This window comes from Macadamia integrifolia, chromosome 12, assembly GCF_013358625.1.
Source record: "Macadamia integrifolia cultivar HAES 741 chromosome 12, SCU_Mint_v3, whole genome shotgun sequence".
Lineage (NCBI taxonomy): Eukaryota > Viridiplantae > Streptophyta > Magnoliopsida > Proteales > Proteaceae > Macadamia > Macadamia integrifolia.
Window position 1 is genome coordinate 9,392,140 of NC_056568.1, and position 13,335 is coordinate 9,405,474.

General features: G+C 36.0%; 1 protein-coding gene across 4 annotated transcripts; it reads left to right on the forward strand.

Moving 5' to 3' along the window:
* The first annotated feature begins 1,409 nt into the window (after positions 1–1,409).
* On the forward strand, positions 1,410–12,839 carry LOC122094709 (synaptotagmin-3-like). Of its 4 annotated transcripts, none has more exons than XM_042665312.1 (12): positions 1,410–1,445; positions 2,964–3,062; positions 3,204–3,254; positions 3,370–3,493; positions 5,423–5,541; positions 5,624–5,725; positions 5,988–6,062; positions 8,123–8,199; positions 8,626–8,881; positions 9,398–9,769; positions 10,223–10,351; positions 12,569–12,839. In XM_042665312.1, exons 1-12 carry the CDS (start codon positions 1,425–1,427, stop codon positions 12,695–12,697), a joined length of 1,554 nt encoding a protein of 517 aa, XP_042521246.1. In that variant the 5' UTR covers positions 1,410–1,424; the 3' UTR covers positions 12,698–12,839. The 4 variants fall into 4 exon arrangements, with proteins under 4 accessions (XP_042521246.1, XP_042521249.1, XP_042521247.1 ...); XM_042665315.1 differs by lacking the exon at positions 1,410–1,445 and adding an exon at positions 1,452–1,765; XM_042665313.1 differs by lacking the exon at positions 1,410–1,445 and adding an exon at positions 1,468–1,587.
* Positions 12,840–13,335: the final 496 nt, after the last annotated feature.

Below are 13,335 nucleotides of genomic sequence, written 5' to 3' on the forward strand. Positions count from 1 at the left end.
AAATGTAAAAAACAAAACTACAGGTGGGTGATGTAATTGGGTAAAGGCGAGAGGTGGTGAATGTAAATTTTCCTAAAATCAAATACAAACTAAGGAAAGCTGGTGATGTTAACATCTAGTGATGGAGTCATTTAGAAGACAAAGTTAGTTCAACCTAGCTAGTCATGATGTTATTAATTAATTACTATCTAATTAAGTGCTTATTTATGGGGCCGTGTTTCATACATATTCTCTACTGAAGTGATAGTGAACAAAATTATATTTATTTATGGAATCGGTTTTCTTAAACAAAAATTTATGAAACATTCGCTGAATCGATACTTTGGCAATCATATTAGGTGCACGAAAATCGAGTATTTCTATCCAATGAAAATCTTTCTCGATGGTGTGGTGCATCCAAATTGCACCCTCTCCTTTATGAATGATATCATTTTTTGCACTATGATGTATAATTCTCTTCGAACTTGCATACCAGAGAACCCTCTGTCACTTTTATTTATTTAATAAATAATTAGTTTTCTTTTTCTTGAACCACGAATTCCTTCGTATTTCCATCAAGTCAGCTGGAATGGCTGGAATTCAAGGAACCTTTGACAAAGGGAAAAAGAGTCCTTACCCTTTTTCCTTTTCCCTTTTTTTTTTTTTTTTTTTTTGGGGGGGGTGGGTGTTGTGGGGGGATTTTAGTAGAGGATGGGTATTGGCTTTAAGCCATTGAGGTTGAACTGTTTTTGGAGGTTGTAACTGCAAGATCATCGGTAGTCCCACAATCCACATCGAAACTGTAAAGCATTAACAAATGCTCCTTTTGGGTTTCAATGACAAAAATGTCCTTCATCAACCAACATATGCACTTATAATCTATCATGAAAATCTACACTGATATCATGTAAAGTTTTCATCGCAAAAGTTTTAAACCGGTAGATGGAGAAAGTACTCTCAGGTGTAGAAACGGAGCTATAGACTAATTAGTAGCTAATGTGAGACTAAACTCCCAACATAGTTATTCTAGTCACAACGTCAACCCTTCTGTCTTGAATTGAATTATTATGTGACATAGCAAGGCATTTCGATATATATTCAACGGTCAGAAACCCTAAGACATAGAGCTCAAGGCATTCGCACGCAACCCAAGACGTTTCTGACCATTGGATACGCACCGAATGCCCTGTTGCGCCACAGTAGATCATAGTCCTCCTGTCTTCACCTTGTACCTTAAGGCCCTTTCTCCTCACTCTGTTAAATAGGTGGGACAAAAGAAGGAAACAATCATCGGAAGTATGGGTATTTATGTCATTGTGTTATGAGGGGGCATATTCGTGAATAAAGGCTTAAACGGAGCCTAATGTTGGATAGTGCACGTTACTCTGTTTGGCGGTTTCAGCTTCAGATTCAAAGGGGGAATTCTTTTGTTTTTTTAAATTTGCATGCTCCGTAAAGTCTGTTTGGTACGAGGTTTGCTAGAGTGTTTTCTGTTTATTTTAATTCATTGGAAGGAATTTTTTTGGATTTTCATGCTCTGTGTCTGATACGAGGTTTCATAGGGAGCAATCAGCTCATATTTTGGTGTTCTTCCATTAAAATTGAATGGTTTTCTTCTACTTTTGATTCTATAATCCTTATATTTTTGGTGAATTTTTTGGGGGTGTTTAGAGGGATGGGATTCATTAGCACTTTCCTTGGAACCATCGGCTTTGCATTCGGTATCCCAATAGGACTTCTTCTGGGTTTTCTTATGTTCATCTACTTCGAGCCCAGTGATGTTAAGGTGATTACTGTTCATTAAGTGATGTATTTTGATGATGCTCTTGATGTGGGTCTGTTTTCTTTGATCCAATATTGATGTTTCCACTTCATATTCGTTATTAATTTTCGTTTTACAGGCAATTCGACTGCTTCATCTAACTCTGGTTTTTCCTTAGTTTGTGGGTTTTCAATTTTGATGTCGCAGACAGAATTGATCTTAGAAAGCTTTAAGTAATGCTGTTGAAGCAGTGACCCTGTGTAGATGACTGCTCTTGCTTATCCTCTTCTTGTTCTTGTCTGATGTTTTTTCTCTCTAATTACTGTATTTCTGGAGAATTAGAGATTTTATTTTCTGTATGTACTTGGAAATACCCAACAATGAGACAGATATGTGATTTGGATTGAATAAACTTTGAGTTGGTTTACCTGTTATGGTTGTGGGTTGGTGTGTTCTCTTCTTCCTCTATCCTTTCGAATCTGTGTTTCTTCTTGTGGTATTATTCTTCTTCCCTATCCCCTATTGTTTGATCTTGTATTTTCGTTACTGATAACAAGCTGAGTAGTGAGAGTGATGTTCAATCTCTCTAATATCTTGTCGCTATCCTTTCAAATTTGGATCTAGAGTCGATACTACTGGGAGACCGTACCTGCAGAACCCCAGTTTGAATCCTTGTTGAAATCTAGAGTCTCAGATTAAAACTCAAGCCTATTCTTCCACCTACCTTCTGGAGAGGTTGCAGAAATTCTTGAACCTTTCCTGGTTGATTGTTGGGTCTTTTTCTGATTACATTCAAAAGGGTTAGGAGTTGCGACCCATCATCTGAAATTTCATATCGATCGATGTCGGTATGAAGGAGCCCACTCAATCGAGATAGGTCTTGCTCTAGCTCTGGTTCTGTAATCGTGAAAGCAATCTCAATTGGTTTTATTTCTTCCAGGAACACCCCTCCCTTCTAGTTTCTATTCCACTTCTTATCCCATTTACTTTAGCTTTCTTATATACCCTTCTTCTTAAAATCTTATTACCCTCATGTCCTAACTCTGTTCTTCTATTCCAGAAGAAGAAGGTTTCTTAATTGTTCTAGATTTCCAATTTTTAGCAACCCTTTTGTTAATTTCTGGGTGATGACTGAGCTTAAGAACACAGTAGTTTAATGAGGATTGCAAAAGGTGCACCACATTTTGTATAACCAGGCTTCTTTTGTAACCTACATTTGCAGGAACCAATTGTTAGGTCACTTTATGAGTTAGATTCAAACGCTTTGAGTGATCTTTTAGCAGAGATTCCACTATGGGTGAAGAATCCTGATTATGATCGAGTAAGTATTAATGCTTCAAGTTTTGGTATTTCTCTCAATAGCAATTAGAAAAGTTTTTGTTAAATTTTCCTCTTCTCCCATCGTCCTTGCCTCTAATTTTTAGTGTTCTCCTGCTATTGATGTTCTTTGTAAAATTTGCAGGTTGATTGGTTGAACAAGTTTGCACATGATATGTGGCCTTACCTTGATAAGGTGATTTCAAGTTTCAAAAACCCAGTTCAGGAAAATATTGAGCTTATGAAGGATTTGGTTTTCAGTACTTGAATGATGGTTCTCTATCAGAAATGGGTACTGCTTTGTTTTACAGGCAATATGCAGTAGAATAAGGAGCATTGCAGCACCAAAAATTGCTGAGTACATTGGGAAGTATCAGATTAAATCAATTGAGTTTGAGAGTCTAACTCTCGGAACTCTTCCTCCTACTATCAGTGGTGAGTATAAATGTCCAAAAACACCCATTGAAATTCCAAATTATATTCTTATGTAGCAGTCAGCCCCTACTTCTTATGCCAGCAATCAGGAACAATCCAACTTAAACATTACTGAACAGGATGGAATCGAGGTTATTATAAAAATTACTCTTTAGAACAGATTTTTCCTCTCTTTAGAGTCTCCCATCTCTTTTACACCTAATCAACTTCTTTGTTAAGTTTGTCTTGAATTCTTGACCCGTTTTGAAGATTGACCTGCTCCGACATAATTTGGTGGTGACCCGAATGGGAAGTTTTCTGAGATCTGTGATGGAAGCAGAAGGGTTGGGCTGATACGCCCCCGCGGTATGGTTTGATCGGATCGACCACGACCCGAGGGTCGACTCGCGACTTGGAGTATATAATGTACTATTTCTTGTTGAGAAAGTCATTGTATTTTGGGGGTTTTTCGAGCTAGGGTTTCAGGGCTAGTTTTCTCTCCGTTGCTTGGATGTAATCTTTCTTCTGCATAGTGAAACGTCTTCTTCTTCGCCCGAGGACAAAGCACACCACCCTGGTGTGTGAACCTCGTTAAATCTCTGTGTTGTGCAGATCTATTGTCTCTTTATTTTTCATATTTCTTGGTGTTTAATCTAACATTCTTCAAATCCTCAACCAAACCATTGGGACCCTTCTATTTAACATGATAAAATGTGGTCTCGTATTCTTAATCTGTCGAGCCGTTGAAGCATTAGAGCAAAGTCTTGCACATAATCTATAAAGGGATTATTAATGTAGTTCAAGGTTGTATGAAGGAATCTAGAAGAAAGAACTACAGTCAGGATCAGTATAGAAGTTGATAGATTCAGGTTATGGATAGTTAACTGAAAATAAGAGAAATTCAATTTCTCAATATCCAGCAATTAGATTTGGATGTACTGGTCGAGTGTAGTAACAGTTGAGAGCTAACATTTTATTAATGTTGAAAATTAGAAGTCTAAAATTAGATGAAACCCGGCTAGCTTAAAATTCAAGCAACTAGCAAGAAATGAGAAAATGCTGCTGGGTTTGATGATCAGATTTGGGTTTAATCTAATAAATTGCAGAACTTTAGATTTTCTGTTCGGATGTAATAACCAGCAAGTTTAGATGAACTAGATGGCGATATAAAGTACTAGAAAAGAAACACAGCCGATAGATAGAAGAAATAGGAAGGAAATTCAGAAATCGATAGTAGAGGTACGAATAAGGAGAATAAAGAAGTAGAGAGGAAAGATTACACCTGATCTAAGAGATGAACAGCGCTAGACCAAGGAAGGAGATCTGGTCTGGAATAACAGTACTGTCTGCATATCTCAACAGCTCCAAAAGTCCTCACAAAACTCAAAGTTCTCTACTCAAATCATGTCTAATTGATGGGGATGTATGCATAAGTAAAAACCTTTTGAAATTCCTAATTAAACTCACAATTGGACTCCTAATTATTATCAGACACCAAATGAAGTATATAGGCCCAAAACAGAACTCTATCTAGCTAATAAGTATCATATGCTAACTTAAAACTCCTCTACCTAAGACATTAATCTCATGTGCTGACTTCACCACCACCTTATGGGTTTCTAATGAAGGCCTAATACAATAGATAGCCCTAAAGTAATCAGCCCCAAGCCACAGAATCCATCCAAGACCCTATCCTAGGCTCGATTGGGCAGTGATATACTCATTTGGTGGATGATAAGGTCAATCTCCCTTGACATGTGTTAGAAGTCCATTGTGAAAGAGGAGTCTTGGCTTCTCTTTACAACATGGAAGTACATTGGTGCATGTAAATTGGTTTCCTGATACACCTTTTGTAGCTGTATCTGGTTGAAGTATTTCTGGTTTGTTCATCTTATTATCTGCTGTAGAAGGATATATCACACTAGATATCTTATCTATTCAAACTTGCAGGGATTAAAGTGTATGAAAGCAATGAGACGGAACTAGTTATTGAGCTGGTTGTTAAATGGGCTGGGAATCCCAACATTACCCTCGTGTTGAAACTGTTGTCTCTACAAGTCACAGTGCAGGTCAGAAAGATCTCTGGATTATGACGTAAGATTGTATTTTGAGCCAAAGATGATTCTTCTAAGAAGATTACACCTGTTACAGCTGGTGGATTTACAAATATTTGCAGTACCCCGTATAACTTTGAGGCCACTCGTTCCAAGCTTTCCTTGCTTTGCAGGCATAGTAGTATCTTTAATGGAAAAGGTATGTAAAAACAAACGTATCAATTTTGAAAATCTTACACTCCACTTAGCATTCTATCGTCCAGTTTACTGTCTAACATAGTTGAGGACATGAAGAACGTTCCACTGCCACAAAATTACCTTTAAATATAAGAGTTTTGACTTTGTTCTGTGGCTGCCCCATTTTCCTTGGACATTTGTGATTAGTCACTATTTTTAAATGAGGTTGCCTATAAATTGTTTTCTAGGAATACTTATAATGGTCTGTTCTGATATCATTGCAGCCACATGTCGATTTTGGATTGAAATTGTTGGGAGGGGATATTATGGCCATCCCTGGCCTTTATCGATTTGTTCAGGTGCCAACTGGTAATTTATCTTGTGGTATTTAAGTTGAATTACAGTCCAATATTGGCCTACTTGGTTAGTGATTTATATTTAAATTTTATTTATACTTTTATTTTGAATGTTTGGCTGGCAAAGCCTTTGCAAAACAGACAATTAATTAATAGATAATGGAATAATGATTTCTAGGAAGTGGTGTTGTAAAAGTATCTAATTAGCTTAATTAAAAAAGGGTGTACCCGACTCGAACCCTGCTGCCACTTGGTCGTAATTAAGCAACCTTACCGTCGCACCAAGACCTGCCCTCTATTGTAATAAACATATAACTACATTAAGCTGTATTTCTCAGGTTCAATTATTCAAGTTCTTTTGCTCAATTTCTAAACGTGGATCTTTTTTTTAATTATTATTTTATTTTATTTTCTTCTTTGAGAATGGGAAAGAATTATATTCAAGCAAGAAAAACAAGATGGTCACATTGACGCATTTGTACACCAACTAGCATGTTCCTCAACCATGCGAGGAAATAAATGGAGAACTTATCTGTGTTCATCATTCTTCATTACAAAATCTTATAATATTAATAAGTAAAAAAAAGCTGCTGCTCAATTAGCTTTCCTATAGTCAAGAACATAGTGTCAAAAATTCTCTGATGGATTCAATCTAATTCGATGGTAGATTTCGGAATCCTACGCATAATGAAACAATATTTCTTACAACCAGCAGACTAAACACCACATATAACCCCCAATACAGGTTTAGATTAACTCCAAAATCGGACCAGCAGTAGATAACTAGCAGTACTTCAATCCCTCAAAGTTGGATGAAGATCCAACTGTCAAATTCCAAATTATTTACCAAGGACTGAAAATAGAAAGTAAGTTCCAGAATTAGAAACAACTTTATATCCCCAAAACCACATGGCAGATTGACACAAGAACATGGACAGATTCACTCCATGAACTGAACAAATCAGCAATACACGGAAATAACACCTAATGATCAAATTTAGTAACTAGAAGGAACAACCAATCCACAAGTAAGATCATTCCCATATTGTAGTTGATGGAAGGCTATTTATGATAGAACAATATTTCATAAAATCATCAGGATCATGACTAAATGAATCAATTACAATACCTTCACTACCACAGATCAGTAAAATCAGAAATAGAAACCAGAGGCTTGTATTAGTTAATACAGATGTGACAGCAGCATGTATGATGGCTTCCATAGGCCTCAATCAACATCGACACAATAGTATTTAAATTGAAGCAAAAATGATATGCATACCTTAGTTTCAGAACCAGAAAAGAGACTAGAGATGAAGAAAAAAAGTGGCATGACCTGGATTTCACACCCAAGTCCTCAACCAGTATCTCACCAGTCTGTCCAGCTTCTCATCAGATTGCTTACTGTCTCTCACAGTACCTTCTTCACAAAGAAAATTGCAGCAGCAACATGACTTTCAATAGGAGAAATTGTGAGCTAGTTCTGCTGCCCCTTGTCTTATTAATAGAATCAAATCTTATTATAAAAATCGAAGTCTTCTAATGACCTCCAAAATAGTAACTAATGTGTAGTAAGATGACAGAAACATTCTACTAGTAAACAAGTAGCATAAAATAGAAATAAATAACTAAAGAGATCTACTAATTTTGTCCTACACAAGCTATATAGAGGAGCCCTTATTGGACCCAAACCTGGCCCATTAATTGGGCCTAAAAAATGAACCCCAAGTGGTTTGAAGGCTGTCTCAATTGAGCTTAATGGTTGGACCTTTCTTCTCTTCTTCCTCCTTTGATCTATGTCATTCTCATTTTAGAGCTTTTACCTCATATAATACCTACCTAACCTCCATTTTATAGTTGACTTCCGCCTGAGAGTTGGATAAAATCTTCAGCTGAGAGCAAATAAATAGTTACGCCCCTACATAATATCTGTTCCATATTATGTTTGTAAAAATAGATTACTTGGATTTCAAATCCTTGTGGTATAAAATGATGAAGGCAACTTCATATCATGATTTTTAAGTTGCTATTTCTTTGGCTAATTGATTTTCAATTGCTTTCAGGAAACTATCAAAAGAGAAGTTGGAAGACTTTACCTGTGGCCTCAAATCTTTGAAATACCCATTCTTGACAGCTCGATGTAAGCTTTTGATAGTTGGATCAATATAGCTCATTCATATATATATATATATATATATATATAGCAGATGTTGCATTCAAGGTGTGAGGTGTTGAAAATGGATTTTCAAGCATTTTCTGAAGCTTTATTGAGCTATTGTTGGCAAAATCTTCTTTGAAAACCCTATGGAGATTGGTTTTTAAGTATATGGCACTTGGTTGAACACAGTCAGTTTTACAGGCCTTTGATTACTAAGTCCAGACTCATCTTAAGGAGAAACATGAAGATTATTTTCAAAAGACCAATTTCCAATTCCAATCCTGACTCCTTGGATGTGTCATCAATCTGGATTTGAACCTACCTGACTAGCAGTTGCATTCTTTGCCTTTCTTTTGGTTTGTAAAAGTTGGAATTAATAATATCTTTCCACTTCCTCTCTTTCGATAGGCTATCCATGTCCGTGAAGAAGCCTGTAGGCGTATTACATGTTAAGGTTATACGGGCAGTCAAACTCTTGAGGATGGACTTCTTGGGAGCATCTGATCCATATGTGAAAGTCAGCTTGACTGGTGAGAGGTTGCCGGCAAAGAAAACCACTATCAAGATGAAGAACTTGAATCCCGAGTGGAATGAGCAGTTCAAGCTTATTGTAAAAGACCCCGAGTCTCAAGCCCTTCAGTTACATGTTTATGACTGGGATAAGGTTTAGTCACTCGTATGATTTTGTCTATTTGCCTGAATGTCAAATTTTCCCTATTTTGTCCTTTTAAATTAGATATTTGCTCAAAATAAAACATTAAAAGAGTGCTTCAAAAGTGAGGGTGGTCTACGATCAGCTCGATTGCAGGGAGTGAATGGTCTACGATCAGTTGAGATCCTTAATAGAAAGGCTATGCATAAAATCCACTTAGTAAAGAGGGAAGACATTGAACAGAAGGTGTGGTCATTAATGAGCAGGAATTCTAGCATGACATTTAAGGGCATGAAATTTTCATTACATTTCTTGAAATTTTCAATTGAGTAAACTGGACCAAAATACCTTTGTCATCATACATGGAGGGATTGAAATTTTCTCCCTCATAGGTCATAGCATAAATTTCCAAATGTATTTGGCTGCAAAGATTATTAAACTGCACATTTATAAACTGAACCATGTGTTTACTACTCTAAGTATTGATTATAGAGAGTGGGTTCAGGAGCTTTACATTCTGATTCACAGGTTGGGTCCCATGACAAATTGGGAATGCAAGTAGTACCACTGAGATTTCTTTCTCCACATGAGGCAAAGGAATTTACACTTGATTTGCTCAAGAATACTGATGCAAACGATCCCCAAAATAAGAAACGAAGAGGGCAAATTATTGTGGAGCTGACCTACAAACCTTTCAATGAAGACATCGACAAGTCTAATGGACCTCTGGATGGATGCACGAAGAAGGATAGTATGAGAGGAAAGGCACAAGGCGACGAAGTGTCCAATGGGCCAGGGGTAATTTTGGTCACTGTCCGAGGTGCTGAGGATGTAGAGGGGAAGACTCACAACAACCCTTATGCTCTAGTACTTTTCAGAGGGGAGAAAAAGAAAACTAAGGTGATGCTTTGGCAAAGTCTTGGGTCTAATTGTTAGTATTCCTTCTAATTTCCAAGTTCAACTAGGCCTAATCAGTGGAATTAGTTTCACATATGACTCATCATTGTGTACCATTAACTTGACCTATGCAAATGAGCCAAACTGTGTCGATTTGGTGATGTCCCAATGGAACTGGAGAGTGTCTTGAAATTTATGCTCTTGTGAAGCCAGCTTGCAATGGCATGTCTAGGTAAATTTGGTTATGTTAATGCAGTTTAGCTTTTCCTTTTAAGTTCAGAGCTGGGTCTACCATCCTTTCCGAGTCTTCTCTTCTGAGTTCATGTGAAAAGTAAGCTTCAGTATGGTTCCCCCCACCCCCTTCTTCTTTTAGTTATTGTTAACAGTTGTATTATTTCTCTTAAACCGTTTACTCATCTAAAGCAGTAGAGTTTATGTTTGATCATCTTTCTCCAGATGTTAAGGAAAACCCGGGATCCACGTTGGAACGAAGAATTCCAGTTCATGGTAGAAGAAGTCCTTGTAAATGAGAAGATCCATATTGAAGTTATGAGTAAACGGTCAGGCTTCAGTTTCAGACACAAGGTAGGATGATCACCCAGTACTTAGTTGTGACAGAAATCTACACATCTGTTGGTGTTGGATATGACATAGAAATCAGCTCGTTTCCCCAATATTTCTATGTAGCATCGATATTCCATACCCTGTCATCTGCAGGAACCTATAAAATATAAATCTATTTAAATATCATTATTATTTAAACACCATTTAATACATTTTTAACCTAAAATTAAAGCATTTTTTTTTTAATCTCCCAAATATCTGTCTATTTAACAAAGAGGTTTAGTCACTTTCTTCTTTGCTTCTTTCTTTTTCTTTTTTTATTTTTATTTTTCTTTTTTTATTTTTATTTTTATTTTTATTTTTATTTTATTTTTATTTTATTTTTTATAATTGTATTAAAATTGTTGGAAAATTTGTGTTAAAAAACTTCAGTTATATTTGATACTTAATTTCTTCTTTGGAGAAAACAAATCAACTATCTTGGTAATGTGTCAGAGCCATATGGTAAGGAGAAGCTAGAATTTGTGGTCCATTTTAATGGTGGATCCAGAGTTGTCCATCGACTTAGAATGAGAAGTGGTTCACTGATGGAGTAGTATTTGTCTATTGGTACCGTAGACTGGTTTGAAACTTTCTTTTGCCCTTTGCCAACTACCTGCCAAGGAGAAATAGGGGGTGGGGCGAGGTGGATAGGTTGATGTGTATATACTAATCCATCCAAATGAAGGAAAAAGATCATATGCCCTTACAAGATTGTTCTTCACTTTGGAACAAGGATAGTTACCATAGTTGTCTACGTGATGCCTCAACAACTAGGTTGCCTTGATCGCCTTGTTGGTGTCACCTTGCATCCAGGCCTTGTCCAACGCCTTGATAACCACATTCCATTTTATTTATCCTATGATTGTTGGTGATTTATTGTTCACAATACTATATCACTCTTTTTTTTTTTATATATCTTTATTGTACATGATTGAACTATTTGGGTTGAGTTTTCATCATCTTGTCTCCTATTGTTGCTATCTTAAATATTTATAAATGCATTTATTTAGATAATATCTTACTAGTCTAACCGTGCTTCCGTCTCAACATCTACATCTGAACTACAATATTGTTTTTGTGATGAGTTTCTATAGAAAGTGGCGATATGAATTTGGGCCAAATGGTGACCACAAGAAGTCCTCAGTGACAGAAACTTAATGGGATTTTTTGGAAAGATACCATTGAAACTTCAACCAAAAAATATATATATAAATAAAGTAACACATGGATTATGACCTGGATGATGCAAAGGAGCAAACAATCTGATCAACTAATGTTTCAAATTTAAGCTATTGAGCCTTCCATCTCATTCTATATAATTTCTCTCCTTTTCTATTTTGCAGTCAGTTAATTAGTTTATTACACATCATTTAAGCTGTAAAATTATTCCCTATTATGTGATTTCAATATAATTCAAGGAATATATGAAATTTGAATATCTGTAATAAGAATATCAATTTTAGTTGTTAATAAATAATGGAATTAAATTCTTTTAGAGTTGCCTCTGCAAGGTATGAATAGCCCTCATTATTAGATCAGAACATTGTAGGTAGAAATTCCATGTTGTGATTAGTTTGGCACTGTTATTGCTTTTGTGTCTGAGTTACCTCCTGGGCTTGATTACAAAATGTAGAAAATAAGAGGTTGCTTTTCTTGGTTTACTTTTCTTGATTTCTAGATTTCATGTTCACTTAACCATGGACATGGAGATATTGGAACCATAACATGATAGAATCCTCATGCTAGATGATGGCATCAGCTTCTCATCCATTGATTGGCTTGTTGGTGTTTGTCACTCTCCCAAGAGACAAAGTGCATTTTCAATAGGGCAAGGCCTGAAAAGTTAAACCATCTTATTCATCATGTGAAGTTTGTGTAGATCTATGAACTGTGTTATGCTGGTCATCCATAAGTATTTAGTAATCACACAAAGAAATAGATTGGTAGAAAGGTACCTAAGCTTGGTCTAAGTTTTGGTCTAGGTGTTAGCTCCTGAATTTTGAAAGAAAGAGAAATAGTATTGCAAAGAAAAATGATAATTGTATGAAAATATTAGCATGTCTTACATATGAAGTTACACAATGTCTTCTATACAAAATTATTCTCCATGTTAAATAGGTTAATCTAGGCTCCTTTTCTTATTAGTGTTCATATTTTACAGCCTCTCGATCTTATAATTTTGTTTCCATTATGTAGGAATCATTAGGGTATGTAGACATTGATCTTACAGATGTTGTCAACAATGGGCGCATCAATGAGAAATACCATCTGATTGAATCAAGGAATGGAGTGGTACACATTGAAATACAGTGGAATACCATTTGAGGGAAAGAGGTGTAATGTACAATCCTTGTTTACAACTATATCATTTTTTGTAGGTTTTTTCAATTATTTCTTGTATAACATTGTTATTGAGAAAACATACACAATCAAATTATTAAATATATTTCCAGATCATGATTGAGCATTGGTGATCTTATAGATGGTCAATAGGTCTGGCAATGCTGTATGTAATTGGATGTTATGTAATAAAGAAACTGTGTGTACATATATGAGTGTTACTAGACAAGGATCAATGACTGCAGCAGTTAATAAGGTTGCAAGGGGAAATAGATAGCGCTAAGCGGACAAAGTGAACACTTTTTTCTTTTCTGTTTTTCTGTTTAGGGGGGTGGGAGTTGTGTGATAGGAAGGCCAGGGTTTCTAGCATTGAGAAAATAAATGGATGTCTCTGTTTTTCTGTTCTTTCTATTCTAAGTGCTTTATGGTTCACACAGCCCAAAAAAAATAAAAATAAATAAATAAATAAAAATAAAATAAAATAAAAGGGAAGTATGGCTTTATGGCCATATTGTTTCTGTTAGATTGCCCACTGCCATACTAGTTTTTTGAAAGGAAAGGGAACATCTTGGGCCTGAGACTGCAGCTTCATAGGACCTATACAAAAGTCTGAGCCCTAATAA

What these genes read in the sequence shown, in the direction of transcription:
- LOC122094709 (XM_042665315.1), top strand. Translation starts at nt 1,655, where the DNA reads ATGGGATTCATTAGCACTTTCCTTGGAACCATCGGCTTTGCATTCGGT. An exon ending in CCCATTCTTGACAGCTCGAT is followed by an intron (nt 8,200 to 8,625) that starts GTAAGCTTTTGA and finishes CTCTTTCGATAG; the next exon opens with GCTATCCATGTCCGTGAAGA. An exon ending in ATGTTTATGACTGGGATAAG is followed by an intron (nt 8,882 to 9,397) that starts GTTTAGTCACTC and finishes TCTGATTCACAG; the next exon opens with GTTGGGTCCCATGACAAATT.